Source organism: Sciurus carolinensis, chromosome 5 (genome assembly GCF_902686445.1).
Source record: "Sciurus carolinensis chromosome 5, mSciCar1.2, whole genome shotgun sequence".
In the NCBI taxonomy this organism is placed as follows: domain Eukaryota; kingdom Metazoa; phylum Chordata; class Mammalia; order Rodentia; family Sciuridae; genus Sciurus; species Sciurus carolinensis.
The window spans coordinates 86,923,812-86,943,479 of record NC_062217.1 but is presented as its reverse complement, the minus strand read 5'-3'; the positions used below and the strand labels follow the sequence as shown (position 1 = coordinate 86,943,479).

At 38.3% G+C, this 19,668-nt stretch overlaps 2 protein-coding genes across 2 annotated transcripts in view; one reads left to right on the top strand and one right to left on the bottom strand.

The window, feature by feature from the left end:
• Parp4 (poly(ADP-ribose) polymerase family member 4) overlaps positions 1-19,668 on the top strand; it is a 118,673-nt gene that overhangs the window by 41,229 nt on the left and 57,776 nt on the right. The window contains 8 exon segments of the mRNA XM_047552863.1: positions 604-707; positions 710-786; positions 1,103-1,259; positions 3,253-3,377; positions 5,744-5,875; positions 8,017-8,103; positions 18,410-18,574; positions 19,445-19,491. Coding sequence (XP_047408819.1) covers positions 604-707; positions 710-786; positions 1,103-1,259; positions 3,253-3,377; positions 5,744-5,875; positions 8,017-8,103; positions 18,410-18,574; positions 19,445-19,491 — 894 coding nt within the window.
• On the bottom strand, positions 4,070-5,174 carry LOC124984810 (protein farnesyltransferase/geranylgeranyltransferase type-1 subunit alpha-like). The gene is given in 2 exon segments (XM_047552864.1): positions 4,070-4,191; positions 4,194-5,174. Coding segments are annotated over 2 exon segments (987 nt in total). The 5' UTR covers positions 5,059-5,174.

Below are 19,668 nucleotides of genomic sequence, written 5' to 3'. Positions count from 1 at the left end.
TTGGAGAAACAATAAAATTCATTCTCTCACTGGGAACAAAGTGCTTTGAGTACTTCATGGCACAATTAAGGACAATATACATATTTGTCACACTACATTTTTAAAAATAAATAAGTGTACAATAAAGTTCTAACTTGAATCTTTTAAAATATAGTAGTAAAATTTGGAATGGTGTACCAGGAAAGTTTTTTCAACAATACAGGTTAAATATCACTTATTGGAGATGCTTGGGACCAGAAGTGTTTTGAATTTTGGATTTTTTTCTGATTTGGGGATATGTGCATATTTATAATGAGATATCTTAGAGATGGAACAAGTCTAAACATGAAATGTATATGTGTACCTTGTACACATAGCCCAAAGGTGATTTTATATATTTTTAGTGCTTCAGCACTTTGACCACTCATCACATGACATAAAGTACTGAATTTCCATTTATGACATCTTGTTGATTCTCAAAAAGCTTTGAATTTTAGAGAATTTCAGATTTTAGATTCAGATTTTTGGATGAGGGATGCCCAACCTCTATTTTCTGTTTATGCGAAGTGTTGTTGTCATGAAGTTCTAAGTTCTAAGTATCTGCTTATTTCCTTTCACATGTAGCACAAGCATAAAGTACTCACAACCAGGAGAAACAGATGGCTCCAGACTCCTGGTCATCTGTGATGTAGCCCTTGGAAAGTGTATGGACTTATTCAAGAAGGACTTTCCTTAACCGAAGCACCACCTGGCTATAACAGTGTGCATGGAGTTTCAAACACAGCCTCTATCCCCACGGAATTTGAGGTATTTTTATTCAAGAAACAGGCAGGGCTGGGGGTGTAGCTAATATGTGAGGTCCTGGGTTCAATCCCCAGCTCAGCAAAAATAAGCAAAAAGCCCCCAAACAAGCAAAGAAAAACTTGAGTGCCAACAAATAGACTTATATCTTTGCTCCTATTTTTATTAACTATGCTTTCATTTAAATAATTATTGTTTATCTACTACCTGGATTCCATATATTTTAATTAACAAATGTGAAATCCTGCTTTTATGAGAACATCTGCCATCAAGTTCCATTGTTGTTTTGTTTTTACCACCCATTAATTTTTTTTTACTCTAGGATGATGAATTTGTTATATATAAAACCAATCAGGTTAAAATGAAATATATTGTTAAGTTTTGCATGCCTGAAGATCAAATAAAGGATTTTCATCCTTGTCATAATACTGAATTTGAGGAATACAGACCCAAGTTTTCAACTTTTTCAAAGGTTGAAGGTAAGACAATTTTCTTGAATGTTGTTTTATATAATATTATAGAACTAAAACGTTGTTATTGTTGTTATTATTATTATTATTATTATTATTATAATACCAGGGATTGAACCCAAGGCCACTTAATCACTGAGCCATGTCCCAGCCCTTTTTATTTTTTGTTTTGAGACAGGGTCTCACTAAGTTGCTTAGGACCTTGCTAAGTTGCTGAAGCTGGCCTCGTACTTGACTTGAGATCCTCCTGCCTCAAACTCCCATGTTGCTGGGATTATGGGCTTGAGCCACCACATCCGTATTTATTTATTTATTTATTTGAGGCACTAGTGATTGAACCCAGTGATTTCTACCTCTGAACTACATCTCCAGCTCTTTTTATTTTTATTTATTTATTTATTTATTTATTCATTTATTTTTAAAGTAGGGCATGCTTTTTTAAAAAAATACCTTTATTAACTGCTCAATTCACAATAGGCAGACTGTGGAACCAACCTAGATGTCCTTCAATTTATGAATGGATAAAGAAACTGTGATATATATATATATATATATATATACACACACACTGTGATATATATGTGTATATATATATATATATACACACACACACACAATGGAATATTACTCAGCTATAAAGAATAATAAAATTATGGCATTTGCAGGCAAATGGATGAAATTGGAGAATATCATGCTAAGTGAGATAAGCCAATCTCAAAAATCCAAAAGACAAATGATCTCACTGATAAGCGGATGATGACACATAATGGGGGGTGGGAGGGGGCAAGAATGGAGGAAGGAGGGACTGTTTAGAGGGAAAAGAGGGGTGGGAGGGGTGGGGGGAAGAAAAAATAACAGAATGAATCAAACATCATTACCCTATGTAAATGTATGATTACGCAAATGGTATGCTGTTACTCCATGTACAAAGAGGAACAACATGTATCCCACTTGTTTACAATAAAAATTTTAAAAAATACTAAAAAAAAAAAAATACCTTTATTTATATATTTTTATGTGGTGCTGAGGCTTGAACCCAGTGCCTCACATGCTAGGCAAGCACTCTACCACTGAGCTACAACCCCAGCCCCCTTTTTATTTTTTTATTTTGAGATAGGATCTCTCTAAGTTGCCAAGGCTGGCCTCAAACTTGTGGATCTTCCTGCTTCAGCCTTCCTATTCTCTGGATTACAGACATACACCACTGACTCTGGCAGGATGTGAACTTTTTTCGACATGCTTGATTTAACCATCCTTATGTTGAAAAATCTTGATAGTTTCATATTGCTCCAAAAATGCTTTTATGCCACAGTTAATAATAGTGACTGATCAATTCACTATGAAAACAGGGAATGCAGATAGTGAGGTTCATGTTTCATCTGTGTTTATTGAAATGTTTAAAGACCTCTATGTGCTTGTATGATGAAATATAAGTCTTTCAAATAATAGCGTAATTCTAGGTTTTCAATATGACACCTCAAAGTCTTTAGTTTAAAAAGGGCAAAGTGGGGCTGGGGTAATTAGAGCATTTGCCTAACATGTGTGAGGTCCTGGATTTGATCCCCAACAGTGCAAAATAAATAAATAAATATTTAAAAATAAAATAAAAAGGCAGAAGTATCTTTAAGAATGTTTCCCCCATTTTTCTTACTTGGGCTTACTTTTCAGAATTGGCTACTGAAAATCATAAAATGCTATTTGTCCATTTTTCCTAAACTATAATGTATGAAGGGATGGAGCAAAGAATAAAGATCGAGGTAAAAAAAATAAATGGTGCAAAGATGGTCTTAAGCACTAACATTGGCCAGGTGTGGTTGCACACACCTGTAATCCCAGCAATTTGGGAGGCTGAGGAAGGAAGATTGCAAGTTCAAAGCCAGCCTCAATGATTTAGCAAGATCCTGTCTTAAAGTAAAATGAAAAAGGATTGGCAATGAGGTTCAGATGTAGATCCCCAAAAGCAGAAGAAAAAAAGGCCAACATTAACATTTTTAATATGCAGATTACCAGTTACCAGACACCAACCCTTCCAGCAATGTCAAGGCTGGCCTTCAGGATGTTTCTGGGAATTTGATTCCTCTTGAAGATGTTCACATCAAGGGGAGAATAATGGACTTCATAGCCCAGGTATGTTATCTGTAGTTTTATGATAACTAAATGAATGTAAATAATAAATGAGTATTTGACTGCAGTTGCTTGAACTAAATAAAATATGCCTGTTACATTGCTTGTTTAGGGAATAATGACAGGGAAAAAATAGTCCATAAGTATATAGACAATTTTTTTCTAAGTATTTTCTTTTTTTGTTGTTTTTTTTTAAATACATCTGTAATTTTATTATAAAACCATTCTTTTGGCATTAGTTGGTTACAGTGATAGCAAGATACTGTGAGTGTAGCATAGCAGCTCTAATGTAACAGCTGTATTCCCTGCTTACTGAACCAAAATTTAAGTTACCTCAAAACCATTACATACAAGTTATCTGTAGTCATCACTGATACAAATCCTTTAGAGAAGAGTTGATGCTAAGGGATTAGATTAAATGTTGGTAAGACTACAAAAGTAGTAGTTTCTTTACAGGACTTTTTTTTCTCCCCCCTCCCCTCCAATTACTTTACTTTAAAAAAAATCAAATTTCTTAGAGCTAATCTGAATAGCAGCAGCACCCAAAGAACATCACACTTAGTTCTTGTTAAAAAGCAATACCTGTGCAATGCATATTTAGGCCACAGGTAAGGGAATGATCGCTCTTGTTTCAAACTCCTCATTAGAATCCCTTAAAAAAATAAAAGCATTCCATCAAGTTCTTCTGGATGGTATTATTGCTGTACATTTGTTGAGAAGTCACTTTCTCTGCTGTGTTTGCTTTGAAGGGATCTTCCAATATATCTCCAATATTCCTTTCTTATAGTGTCCTTTTCTTTAGCTAGGATTTCACAAACTCTAATGCTTTATTAAGAATGTCCTCTTTGTTGTCACATTGGTTTTCTAGCATATCTTCATAGATAGCCACAAGAAAGGCAGTTAGGTAGGGGGAACTGTGACTTGGTTGTAAATCAAGTAATTGATTTAACAGATTGGGATATTTGGAAAGACCACGATCCTGCAAAATCCCTTTCAAATAGTTCCATGCACTTTCATTATGTGGTACAAGTTTTATCATTTCCAGAGTGTACTGGACTTCTCTTTCCAATATAGCACGATCACTGTAGCCAATGGTATTAGAAATGACGAAGTATCTTTGGTTCCAGACAGAGTTATTTCTTACATCCTCTTTTAGAAGTTGGTCTACATGTTGCAGCTCATTATCCCAAAGTTTAAATTCCTGAATGACCCACTGTCGATGCTGCCAGGCGTGATGATTCTTTGCATCCTGGTTAAGAATATCAGCAATAAATTCAAGCTCCTGAGATGGATCTTTTAGCCATTCTACTAATACTCGCCTATGGTGCCAAACTTGATAGTTTTGGGGCTGTTCCTCAATTAGTGCAGTGATGTAGTTCATTTCCTCATGTAGATCTTTTTGAAGTGACTTTAAGAGAACTCTCCGAAAATGCCACACTGTATAATTGGCTGCATTTAACTCAGTAGCATCCTGGGTGAGCTTAAAAGCTCGTTCACTTCTTTCATCACGCTGTAGAACAGCTCGGAAATAATCATAAACATCTCTAAATTTTTCACTATAGATGATCTGGACCACTGGATTGGGACCATCATTCTGTGGTACTGGATCTATATCAGCCCATTCTTCTCTGTCCCTGTACAGGACATAGGTGGGCGAGTCCAGGCTCAGAAACCTGTCGTCCATAGGGGACGCCACTGCTCCTCCAGCCTAGGCCGCCATCCCTTCTTCCTCCTGCTGCTGGGGTGGCGGTGGGTGCGGCTGGGGCGGGGGTTGCTCTGGCTGACCGGGCTTGCCACCCTGTGTAGCCTCTCCAACCCCCTCGGCCTCTAAGTATTTTCGATCCACAGTTGGTTGAATCCATGGATGTAGAAATCATGATATAGAGGGCCAATTATATATCATTTCTAACCTTGAATATATTTTCTATTTCAGATATTTTCAGTTTACCTTGAATCTTTTGGGACATGACCCCATCTTATGACCAGGAATATGTGTATTGTATAAGTTTCTAGCCCATGTGACACTTAGAAGGCATCATAGTCTATAACATGAAAGAGACTTTTTTCCTAGCCATCTTAATAAGAGCTATATTGCTTCTGCTAAGTCAGTATTTCTAAGACTTCAGATAATTTTTACTCCAGTGAGTTATATATGAACTAATTAAATATGTGACTGGTGCATTTTTATCATGAGGCATGGTGATGGTAGAACACACTAACCCTGGAAACCAGGGTTGGGAATTTGAGGGGCAAGATCAAACTTCAAGAAATCTAAAATGAATATGCATAATTATTTTCAATATTTGTTATTCCTGCAAATGTTGCTCCATGTAATTTAATCAAGCATATGGATTTTTCTTTGTCTTCAGGTCATTGTTTTTCAGACATACACAAATCAAAGTCATGTGCCCATTGAAGCAAAATATGTCTTTCCTTTGGATGATAAGGCAGCTGTATGTGGCTTTGAGGCATTTGTCAATGGGAAGCACATAGTAGGCGAGGTAAGAGGAGAAAATGCATTAGGATTGCTCTTTGCTTTTAAAGTCAGTTTCCCATTTACCCAAATCTGCATTGGATCCCCATGGCTGTAAGGTTGAGTAGCAACCTTTTCAAAAACCAGAAATATTCTTTAAAAACTAACTCACTCACACAATTGTGAGAAGTTGCAAATGAACTGTGGGCATGTCTGAGCCATCTCTACAGTAGAGGTAGGCCCCTCGGAGAACTCTTGGGGTAATCTCACCGATCTGAGACTGCTTCATTGCCTTGGCAGACTTCCTGCTCAAAGAGAATTCTGTGATACTGAGGAATTTATTGGCTCAGATTGCCCTAGGTTCAAACGCAACTCCTCAGAGTTAGAGAGAGATATCAGTGCCCCAACTAGCCTTGTTGCACCAGCTGCCTTGAGGAAGAAGAATTACTGCACAAGTGATAAGTCATCAATCAGGCCAACTTCCTCACAGCTTCTTGCTTCTTATTTACCTCCTCACAATAAATTCCTTTGGTGTGTTTCACTATAAATAAAGCATTTGTGGACTTTCTCCCTTTGTTAGGATCAGACCTATCAGGTCTTTTCCACCCATCATCAGCCCCTCTGCTTTTAATATAAATATTTTCTGAATCCTTTGTGTTTATTTCTCAATAATACTTTTTCAACTTTTTATTTCTAGCCAGCCCACACCTTTGAGGGTTACCTATTCCCTCCTCACACAGGCCCTGGCTAAGACACAATTAGCCTCCATTTGAATATTTATTCCTGGTTAACTGATTTCTCTCTCTATCTGCCCAGTCTTCATAACCATTGTTTTGCAAGATCTTTGCTTGTATAATTTTTTAAAAAGTTATTTTGATGTCAAAAGTTTTAGAAAGTCACATCTGAAAATTGACAAAACCCTCATATATTCTCACAAAAACTAGTCCTGCTATAAAAGTCAAGCTAAAGTGAAGACTGTTGTAACTTTCCAAGAAAGATCATACTCACAGAAACAGTAGGGGTTGTAGCCAAGTGCAGTATCACACACCTGTAATCCCAGTGACTTTAGAAACTGAAGAAAGAGGATTGCAAGTTCAAGGCCAACATTGTCAACTTAGTGAGAACCTGTCTCAAAATAAAAAATAAATAAAGACAAGGATTGTGGCTCAGTGTTAGAGATTGTTTTGGTTTGGTCCCCAGTATCAAAAAAAGAAAGAAAGAAAAGAAATAATGGTTAATAGTTGCTGGAGATATAGCTCAGTGGTAGAGTGCTTGCCTAGCATATGTGAAACCCTGGGCTCAATCCCTAGCACTTAAAAAATAAATAAAAAGGAACAGAGAATAAGAGCTGATTCATTCTTGGTCTATTCTAAGGACAAACCCAAAGTTGTAATTATAACCCACAATTTTTATATTTAAAGTAAACTTGCCCAGGCACAGTGGCACATGTAGTACTGAAAGTTCAAACCCAACCTCAGCAACTTAGCAAGGCTCATGAGACCCTGTCTCAAATTTTTTTTTTTAATTTTTTAAAATTATTTTATTTTATTTATTTATTTATTTTTTTTTTTGTGGTGCTGGGGATGAACCCAGGGCCTTGTGCTTGCAAGGCAAGCACTCTACCGACTGAGCTATATTCCCAGCCCCTGTCTTAAAATTTTTAAAAAATAAATAAAAATGGTTGGAGATGTGACTCAGTGGTTAAGCACCCCTGGGTTCAATCTCTGGTACTAAAAATAAACAAACAAATTTTTTGTTTTGTTCCAAACAAGAGGCTGCTATTATAGCTCAGTGGTAGAGTGCTTGCCTAACATGTGTGAGGCACTGGATTCAATCCTCAGCACCATATAAAAATGAATTAAAAAAGTAAAGGTATTGTGTCCATATACAACTCAAAAAATTTGAAAGTTCCAAACAAACTTTATTTTTAACCATTGACTCTGAAACATTTTAGTCCCAACTTAAAAAGAATTCTCTTTTGTACCCTTTTCCAGTTCAAATTTGTATTGGATAAGTACATTTTGGTGATCACTCTATGTAAGTTTTCATTCATTTTAGACTCTTATTTTTCTGTTTTTGTCCAGATTTTAATACATTGATAATAATTTTCCTTATTAAGGACTAAAGTCAATCTTTGTATAATGGATGATTCAAAAATTTCTTTTCCAGATTAAAGAGAAGGAAGAAGCCCAGCAAGAATACCGGGAAGCTGTCAGTCAAGGCCATGGTGCTTACCTCATGGATCAGGATGCGCCGGTATGGCCTGATATTCAGCATATTTATGGGGAAGAATTTGAAATATGAAATTCATACTAACCAAGAAAATTGTTGGGAGTAGTGGTGTATGCTGTAATCCCAGCTACTCTGGGGACAGAGGCAGGAGGGTTACAGCACGTTCAGCCCAGCCTGGGCAATTTAGTGAGACCCTGTCTCAAAATAAAATTTCGAAAAGGGCTGTAGGGTGTAGCTCAGTGGTAGAGCACTTGCTTAACATGCCCAAGGTCTTGGTGGAATCCCAGTGTCCCCCCTCACATATACACACAAGGTAGATAATTTGCATAATTCTAGGTTTATAAGGTCCTTTGTAAGTAAAGGTGGTCAAACCTGTCAGACCCATTTGACTTGTCTAAATAAAGAAGAAAATGATGATATTATTGGACAAATAGGAAAGCTATTCCTATTATTGGGAACTAAATTTCCCAGAATTGATAGCAAAAAGAAAACATTTGGGTTACACCATATATTTATTTTCCCTAGAACTAATCTCACCTCACAATTTATCCAGTTTTCACCAAATCATAACCCAGGAGGTATTTCTGCAGGGTCCTGATAACGTCCAGCTTCTTGTCTTTCTGATCATTAGCTTTAACAGGTATATAATGTGGAGAGTCTAGAAGAAGGAACAACTATCATATCTTAAATGTAAGATATTTTGAATGTGCCTTTTAGCAGGTACTAGATGCAGGTAGTCAACGTCTCATCCTCAGGTTTGATGTTTTAGTAGTTTAGCAGACAGGACCATAAACTTCAGATATCATTACTGAGAATGACACATTGCCTTAGGATTATAAAAATTTAATGTTTGGTGAAGGGAATGGCATACGAAAGATTCATATGGGTTTTAAGAGTAAGTTACTTTTGACATCTAAGATATCCATTTGCGGGATAAGCAATAATAATGAATAAGCAATAAGTAAGTAATTACTAAACAATTAATAATGGTGCTCTATCATTTAAGAGCCTGCCAGTTAATAGTGAAGGGTTCTCATCATGAACGTATGGTCAACTGGGCTGAAGTTGTAGTTCAGTGGTGGAGTACTTGCCTAATGTGTGAGTCAATGGGCTCAATACTCTGCACCACATAAAAATAAGTAAATAAAATAAAGGTATTGTGTCCATGTACAACTAAAAAAAATTTTTTTAATGTATGGTCAACATATTTCCTCCTTGATGCTATCATATTTACTGAGGAATATGATCTAGAGAAGGACAGTCCTCATAAAAGATATTACCTATGGGTAGAGTTTAGTCAGAATTGTTGTTAACCTGAGACTTCTGTGTTCCATCCTTCTTGTCTCCCAGACTGTATTTTTCTGTCTATAATGTTTCATACCATATATTAGTAATAAAATTGATGTATTTAAACATTATATATTTATTATATATTAATGTTTATATTATATAAATTCATTTGTATATGTTAATCTGAGAGTTGAGAATTTATAAAACATAGCATATATGCACATGCATATTATCTATGTTTAATATAGTAATATATATTATAGATTGTATATAATTACTATATTATATATTACTGTATAATGTTCTCAAAGATTTTACAAACACACACACACACACACACACACATAAATACAGTCCCTGACTTTAGGCTGAGAATTTTTTTACTTCACAATGGTACAAAAGAAATGTACATTCAATTGAAACTATACTTTGAAATTTTAATTTTGTTCTTTCCCAGGTTAGTGCTATGTAGTGCCATACTCTGCCCCATTCTCCCACCTTGGCAGCCACCAGATTCTGCCTTGTGTCTGTTGAGAGTTGTTTAAGGAACAGTTTCCTTACTTTCCTCCAGTTGTAGCAAAACCCTGCTTTGTTCTGGTGTGGGGTCCTGGGCCTAGGAAGGTTTCATACCCTCCTCCATAATAGAGAGCTTTTGCTTCTGTTTTCTTTAAAGCAATGGTTACTGGGAGTAATGAGGAAGTTTTCTTATTCCTTTATTGCTTCTGCTCCTTCCCCAGCAGCTTCAGGCTTTTGCTTTACATGGGGGAAGGATCTAAGGAAGAAGGCAATGTTCCATGCCTGTCTCCAGCAGCAGCCAGCCTCTTCCCACACTTGCTCTGCTAAGAGGGTCTTTCCTTGATCTCTTAGTCTGTCCTAGTCTTTTTAGTGGACCCAGTGGAAGACTGTGGAAAAAAACTTGTGAAAAAAATGCAAACTCCTCTTTGGGTGCGGGTGGGGGTCCCAATCATCCTAAACCCACATGTAAGCTAGCCTACTTTCAGTCTGTAAGAATTCAAACAGTTCCCACGACCCATCCATTCTTAGGGCAGCTTGTCACTCAGTTCACTCAGTTGATAGGTTCAAGACAAGTTATTATTTTGCTCATTATCCAGTGTGTTAAGAACTGCAACCCCGGGGGGCCAAGATGGCGGACTAGAGGGCGGCTGCATTTCACGCTGCTCCAGGACGCAAGATTCAAAAGAGGAGATAGTGAGAGACTTGGGACCAACTCAAAGCTGCCGGGTGAGTCTCTCCTGTTGGGGAGGCGTCCTGAATGGGGCGGTAGCCCCGGAACGCAGGGAATTTGTGAAGTGGAGTTGCTCGGAGAGACGCCCCTCCTCCCGCTGGAGGGGTAAACACGACAACTGGGATCATCATAGAGGAGGCGGCTCAGCATAGCGCTTGGACTCGAGCAGCCGCTGGGGCTCCGGGTGGCTGCCTGGGGAGGAGCTGCGTGGCGAGCTGTTTGGACCCAGAACAACCGCTTCTGAACACCGGGGTGTTGCCCGGAGGAAGAGGAGGAGCGCGGCGGGACGCTTGGTCTAGGAGTGACTGCATCAGAGCCACGGGCGGTTGCCAGAAGAGGAGCTGCGTGGTGAGCTGTTTGAACTCAGAGTGGGCGCTCCTGAGCGCCGGGGGACTGCCCGGAGGAAGAGGAGGAGTGCGGCGGGACGCTTGGTCTGGGAGTGACTGCATCAGAACCACAGGCGGTTGCCAGAGGAGGAGCTGCGTGGTGAACTGATTGAACTCAGAGCGAGCGCTCCTGAGTGCCAGGAGGTTGCCCGGAGGAGGAGGAGGAGCGCGGCGTGTTGCTTGACCTGAGAGTGACTGCATCAGAGCCACGGACAGTTGCCGGAGGAGGAGCTGCGTGACGAGCTGTTTGAACTCGGAGCAGCTGCTCCAGAACACTGGTGGCCTGCCTGGAGGAGGAGAGCGGTGGGACGCTTAGTCTGGGAGTGACTGCATCAGAACCACAGGCGGTTGCCAGAGGAGGAGGCGAGTGGTGAGTTGATTGGACTAAAAGCGACCGCTCCTGAACACCGGTGGCCTGCCTGGAGGAGGAGCGTGGTGAGTCACCTGGTCTCGGAGCCACCGCTCCTGAACACCCGGGGGGGTACCCCAAGGAGGAGGAGGAGGAACAGGGCGGGTCACTTGGACTTGGAGTGACTGCCTAGGGCTACGGGTGGTTGGCGGGAGGAGGAGACCCGAAGTGAGTTGTTTGGACTCCTAGTGACTGCGTCAGAAACCGGGCGGCTGTCCGGAGGAGGAGGTGTGTGGCAGGTCTCTGGGTCTCGGAGCTATTGTACGGGGCTCCAGGTGGTGGCTCAGGGGAGGGACTGCATAGCCAGGCGATTGGTGCAGAGCAGGGTCCCAGGAGCTAGGTGGCTTCTTGCTGGAAGAGCCGCACAGAGACACGCCTAGGGGCGGAGCGAAGTTTCCAGGGCGGCGGGCAGATTCTCTGGGAGAGGCAGCCTAAGGAGACTCGCCTGCGAAGGGTGAGGCTCCCAGGCCCAGGACGTGGAACCGGGCCCCTGGGATCGTTGCAGAGGAAGACAGCCCAGCCCAGGTGGTAGTTGTAGATTGAGGGGAACCTCTAGGAGGGCAACTGACCAGCGAGACGTCCCCACCAAGTGACTCTTCCCGGCTGGGGGAGGTTTTCCCACAGGGACGGTAAAGCCAGAGACATAGGTACAAACAGGCCTTGCCTCAGCCCGCAGTCTAGTTCCCCATTGGATGACCATTGGTCAACAAGTGGAGGCACCTCTGCCCACTAGCAGGGAATATACGCCACCTGAGGGTTACCACACCTAGAGAGGCAGCTTCTTCGTGGAGCTCTGCATTATCAACCTCCTCCAACACTTCAGGCTACTGAAGGATAAGAGGGGATATACTAGCAATCTTCAGGGACATTATAAGTTGATAGAGGAAATCTGCAATATCTTAATGACCCACTGATTCCTGAACAATATGAGAAAACAAGGGAAGAAAATGCCCCAAACAAATCTAGATGTTACATCAATGAAATCCAATGACAGCATGGCAGAAGAAATGACAGAAAGGGAGTTCAGAATGTACATAATTAAAATGATTAGGTAAGCAAACGATGAGATGAAAGAGCAAATGCAGGCATTGAACGATCGCACCAATCGACAGTTAACAGCAAATTCAGGAAGCAAAAGATCATTTCAATAAAGAGTTAGAGATATTGAAAAAAAAACCAAACAGAAATCCTTGAAATGAAGGAAACAATAAACCAAATTAAGAACTCCATAGAAAGCATAACCAATAGGATAGAACACCTGGAAGACAGAACTTCAGATATTGAAGACAAAATATTTAACCTCGAAAACAAAGTTGAACAAACAGAGAAGATGGTGAGAAATCATGAACAGAATCTCCAAGAACTATGGGATATCATGAAAAGGCCAAATTTGAGAATTATTGGGATTGAGGAAGGCTTAGAGAAACAAACCAAAGGAATGAACAATCTATTTGAAGAAATAATTTCAGAAAATTTCCCAAATCTGAAGAATGAAATGGAAAATCAAGTCCAAGAGGCTTATAGGACTCCAAATACACAAAATTACAACAGACCCACACCAAGGCACATTATAATGAAAATACCTGACATACAAAATAAAGACAGAATTTTAAAGGCTGTGAGAGAAAAGAACCAAATTACATTCAGGGGGAAGCCAATACGGATATGAGCAGATTTTTCAATCCAGACCCTAAAAGCTAGAAGGGCCTGGAACAACATTTTTCAAGCTCTGAAAGAAAATGGATGCCAACCAAGAATCTTATACCCAGCAAAACTTACCTTCAAATTTGACGATGAAATAAGATCATTCCATGATAAACAAAAGCTAAAAGAATTTACAAAAAGAAAGCCAGCATTACAGAACATTCTCAGCAAAATATTTCATGAGGAAGAGATAAAAAACAAAGAAGCAAATCAGCAAAGGGAGGAATTATCCTAAAGGAACTGTCAAATAAAGGAGGAACCAAGATGTGTCAAAAATTTTAAATATGAACCAAATGACTGGGAATACAAATCATATCTCAATAATAACCCTGAATGTTAATGGCCTGAATTCATCAATCAAAAGACATAGACTGGCAGATTGGATTAAAAAGAAAGATCCAACAATATGTTGCCTGCAAGAGACTCACCTCATAGAAAGAGATACCCATAGACTAAAGGTGAAAGGATGGGGAAAAACATACCATGCACATGGACTCAGCAAAAAAGCTGGAGTATCCATCCTCATTTCAGATAATGTGGACTTCAAGCCAATGTTAGTCAGAAGGGATAAAGAAGGACATTTCATACTGCTTAAGGGAAGCATAAATCAGCAAGATATAACAATCATAAACATCTATGCCCCAAACAGTGGCTCATCCATGTATGTTAAACAAATCCTTCTCAATTTTAGAAACCAAATAGACCATAACACAATAATACTAGGTGATTTTAACACGCCTCTTTCACCACTGGACAGATCTTCCAAACAAAAATTGAACAAAGAAACCATAGATCTCAATAACACAATCAATAATTTAGACTTAACAGACATTTATAGAATATACCATCCAACCAAGAGCGAATATACTTTCTTCTCAGCAGCACATGGATCCTTCTCTAAAATAGACCATATATTATGCCACAAAGCTAATGTCAGCAAATACAAGAAGATAGAGACACTACCTTGTATTCTATCAGATCATAATGGATTGAAGTTACAAATTAATGAAAGAGTAAAAAACAGAAACTACTCCAACACCTGGAGATTAAACAATATGCTACTATATGATGAATGGATAACAGAAGATATTAGGAAGGAAATTAAAAAATTCTTAGAGGTAAACGAAAACAAAGAAACATCATATCAAAATCTCTGGGACACTATGAAAGCAGTACTTAGAGGAAGATTTATTTCATGGAGCGCATTTAATAAAAGAAGTAAAACTCAAAAAATAAATGACCTAACACTACAGCTCAAAGCCCTAGAAAAAGAACAACAGACCAACACCAAAAGTAGTAGAAGACAAGAAATAGTTAAACTCAGAGCTGAAATCAACGAAATTGAAACGAAAGAAACAATACAAAAAATTGACAAAATAAATAGTTGGTTCTTCGAAAAAATAAACAAAATTGATAAACCTTTAGCCACACTAACAAAGAGAAGATGAGAGAAAACCCAAATCACTAAAATTCGGAATGAACAAGGAAATATCACAACAGACACGACTGAAATACAAAACATAATTAGAAGCTATTTTGAAAATCTATACTCCAACAAAATAGAAAATTTCGAAGACATCAACAGGTTTCTAGAGACATATGAATTGCCTAAACTGAACGAAGAGGACATACACAATTTAAATAGACCAATTTCAAGTAATGAAATAGAAGAAGTCATCAAAAGCCTTCCAACAAAGAAAAGTCCAGGACCAGATGGGTTCTCAGCCGAGTTCTACAAAACTTTTAAAGAGGAACTCATTCCAATACTTCTCAAAGTATTCCAGAAAATAGAAGAGGAGGGAACTCTCCCAAACTCATTCTATGAAGCCAATATTACCCTGATTCCTAAACCAGACAGAGACACATCGAGGAAAGAAAATTTCAGACCAATATCCTTAATGAACATCGACGCAAAAATTCTAAACAAAATTTTAGCAAATCGCATACAAAAACATATTAAAAAGATAGTGCACCATGATCAAGTGGGTTTCATCCCAGGGATGCAAGGTTGGTTCAACATCAGGAAATCAATAAATGTCATTCACCATATCAATAGACTTAAAGTCAAGAATCACATGATTATTTCGATAGATGCAGAAAAAGCATTTGATAAAATACAGCACCCCTTCATGCTCAAAACACTAGAAAAAATAGGGATAGTGGGAACATTCCTTAACATTGTAAAAGCCATCTACGCTAAACCCATGGCTAATATCATTCTAAATGGTGAAAAACTGAAAGCATTCCCTCTAAAAACTGGAACAAGGCAGGGATGCCCTCTTTCACCACTTCTATTCAATATCGTCCTTGAAACTCTAGCCAGAGCAATTAGACAGACCAAAGAAATTAAAGGGATACGAATAGGAAAAGAAGAACTCAAACTATCCCTATTTGCTGATGATATGATGGTATACTTAGAGGAACCAGGAAATTCCACCAGAAAACTTTTAGATCTCATAAGTGAATTCAGTAAAGTAGCGGGATATAAGATCAATGCACATAAATCTAAGGCATTTTTATATATAAGTGATGAATCTTCAGAAAGAGAAATTAGGAAAACTACCCCATTCACAATAGCTTTGAAAAAAATAAAGTATTTGGGAATCAATCTCACAAAAGAGGTGAAAGACCTCTACAATGAGAACTACAGAACACTAAAGAAAGAAATTCAAGAAAACCTTAGAAGATGGAAAGATCTCCCATGTTCTTGGATAGGAAGAATTAATATTGTCAAAATGGCCATACTACCAAAAGTGCTATACAGATTCAATGCAATTCCAATTAAAATCCCAATGATGTACCTTACAGAAATAGAGCAAGCAATTATGAAATTCATCTGGAAGAATAAAAAACCCAGAATAGCTAAAGCAATCCTTGGCAGAAAGAGTGAAGCAGGGGGTATCGCAATACCAGATCTTCAACTCTACTACAAAGCAATAGTAACAAAAACGGCATGGTATTGGTACCAAAATAGAAAGGTGGATCAATGGTACAGAATAGAGGACACGGACACAAACCCAAATAAATACAATTTTCTCATACTAGACAAAGGGGCCAAAAATATGCAATGGAGAAAAGATAGCCTCTTCAACAAATGGTGTTGGGAGAATTGGAAATCCATATGCAACAGAATGAAACTAAACCCATATCTCTCACCATGCACGAAACTAAACTCAAAATGGACCAAGGACCTCGGAATCAGACCAGAGACCTTGCATCTTATAGAAGAAAAAGTAGGTCCAGAGCTTCAACATGTCGGCTTAGGACCAGACTTTCTCAACAGGACTCCCATAGCACAAGAAATAAAAGCAAGAATTAATAACTGGGATAGATTCAAACTAAAAAGCTTTCTCTCAGCAAAGGAAACTATCAGCAATGCAAAGAAAGAGCCTACAGAGTGGGAGAAAATCTTTGCCAATCATACTTCAGATAGAGCGCTAATCTCCAGAATCTATAAAGAACTCAAAAAACTCTACACCAAGAATGTAAATAATCCAACTGACAAATGGGCTAAGGAAATGAATAGACACTTCACAGAAGAAGATATACAAGCAATCAACAAACATATGGAAAAATGTTCAACATCTCTAGTAATAAGAGAAATGCAAATCAAAACCACCCTAAGATTCCATCTCACCCCAATTAGAATGGCGATTATCAAGAATACAATCAACAACATGTGTTGGCGAGGATGTGGGGAGAAAGGTACACTCTTACATTGCTGGTGGGGCTGCAAATTAGTGCAGCCACTCTGGAAAGCAGTATGGAGATTCCTTAGAAAACTTGGAATGGAAACACCATTTGACCCAGCTATCCCACTCCTTGGCCTATACCCAAAGGACTTAAAATCAGCATATTACAGAGATACAGCCACATCAATGTTCATAGCTGCTCAGTTCACAATAGCCAGATTGTGGAAGCAACCTAGATGTCCTTCAATTGATGAATGGATAAAGAAAATGTGGTATATATATACAATGGAATATTACTCAGCCATAAAGAATGATAAAATTATGGCATTTGCAGGCAAATGGATGAAACTGGAGAATATCATGCTAAGTGAGATAAGCCAATCTCAAAAAACCAAAGGAAGAATTATATCGCTAATAAGTGGATGATGACACATAATGGGGGGTGGGAAGGGTTAGTGTTGGGGTTGGAGTTGGGTTTAGGGAGCGGGGCAGGAATGGAGGAAGAAAGGACTGTATAGATGGAGGGGAAGGGTGGGAGGGGAGGGGGGGAAGGGAAAAAATGGCAGAATGAATCAAACAACATTACCCTATGTAAATTTATGATTACACAAATGGTATGCCTTTACGCCATGTACAAACAGAGAAACAACATGTATCCCATTTGTTTACAATAAAAAAAAAAAGAACACATCCATCATCACAAAAAAAAAAAAAAAAAAAAAAAAAAAGAACTGCAACCCCATGCTGTTAAGTGAAAGTCTCTCAGATGAACCCTAGGTACATGTGCACGTATTGATGTGCATATACACACACACACACACACACACTTCTGTTAAAGAATGGTGCTATTAACACTTTAATGAATGTCCTTCATTGTTTATTTCCATTCTACAAATGGATATCCTTGATACATCCTTGATGTCATAATTTAACCTTTGAGCCTAATAATCATTAATATTCTATATCCTAAATATACCAAATTTTCTTAGTAGCATAATGCTGGTTGATTGGAATGGCAGATATAGTTGGAGATGTGGAGAGTATCTCTGTGTAGGTATCAGAAAAAAATATATATCTAACCCCTCTTTTCTGCCTTAGGTAGTCATGAGGTTACAGCCTTCTACTGCAATGATCATATCCCATTCAAAGAAAGCTAAATACTTTTTCTAAAAAGTAAAATTATAAAGGTACTATAGTTTAAAAGAATTAAGTGAAGTCCAAGTTTAGAAAAAGCTACTTTAGTTTTGCAACCTCTGCGGAATGGTGTAACATGCCACAGAGGTTGGAGCTGCCCCAGTTTCTTCAAAGAAGGGGCAGGTCCCACAAGTATATGAGAATTGGTGTGGAGTCCATTGTGTGACTCTCCCCAGTTCAGCACCAATGACCTCCTTTCCTCCACTTCCCATAGATGTCATCCTGTCTTCACCACCATAAATGGTTTCGGATTCTCCTTTAACACCACTAATAGGTCTTCTAGGTTCTGTTACCATTTTCTGGGGAAGAATTTGGCAGATTGTAATTTAAGTCATTTAAGTTATAGGAGGAATTAACTGGCATATAATGAATATGCTTTTGAGTGGGCTAAGTCATGTTTGTATTTTAGGATATTTTTACTGTAAGTGTTGGAAACTTACCCGCTCAGGCCAAGGTTCTCATCAAAATCACCTACATTACGGAACTTAGCATCCAAGGCTCTGTTGCTGTCTTCTTCATGCCTGCCACTGTAGCACCCTGGCAACAGGACAAGGCTTTAAATGAAAACCTTCAGGTTCGTACACTTAAGATTTAAAGGAGCATTGGTGGGGAGGGATATTTACGAATAGGGAAATAGGGCTGTGGAAATAGCTCAGTGGTAGAATGTTCAGCCCCAGCACCAGAATAAAAAAGAAAAACAGCAAAGGGAAGGAAAAAAATCTAAATATCAAAAATAATCTTTTTGGCATAAAGTCAATATCATTGACATTTATGCCTTTAGTGTTTGTAGTGTTTATAAAATGAAAAGAATAAAGACACAGATATGCTCAATGAGCATAATATTTTTATTCTATTCAGTCAATCAAAAACTTTTGTGTTTGTAATGTGTTTTCATCTTGAAGAATTTTGACAAGCAAACAGAATGCAAATAAGCTAAAAGTGGAAAATTAAAACCATCTTTAATTTCTTTGCCCACAGATAACTACTACTTCACACTTTGGCAGATATCCTTCCAGATTTCTTACTTTGTATTTACATATGTAAATTGTATATACATATAAATGTACATGTGTATATAGAATCAAAATCTCTGGGTCTAGGAATGTACCTCAGTAGCAGAGCACTTGCCTAGCATGTGCAAGGCCTTGGTTTCATGCCCAGTACTGCCAAAAAAAAAAAAAAAGAGAGAGAGAGAAAAAGAAAAAAAAAAAAAATCTCAGTCATCAAATAGTCAGAAGTAACCCCTGGTATCTGTTGTATTTTAGAAATTATTGTCATTTCATGAGCAAAAACTATGTTTGCTTTATTACTTGGAAGTAAAACCATCTGTCGTGTTGTGCTGTCAGCTGTGCAGCTGTGACCATGAGATCACTTTCAGTTTAGAGTCTCATAGTGAAGCTTAATGAATACTGGGTTATACACATACGTTTTTTTTTGTTAACAGGATAAAGTAAAGAAGATTTGTGTAAAGGAAATTGGAACAAAGCAAAGGTTAGTACCTAAAATATAAAAATGTGTTAATTACTCATTCAGTAGACATTAATTTTATGGTTTAAATTTTTATTTAAAATTATTTGACAAAGACTGTGGAACCAACCTAGATGTCCTTCAATTGATGAATGGATAAAGAAACTGGTATATATATACAATGGAATATTACTCAGCTAT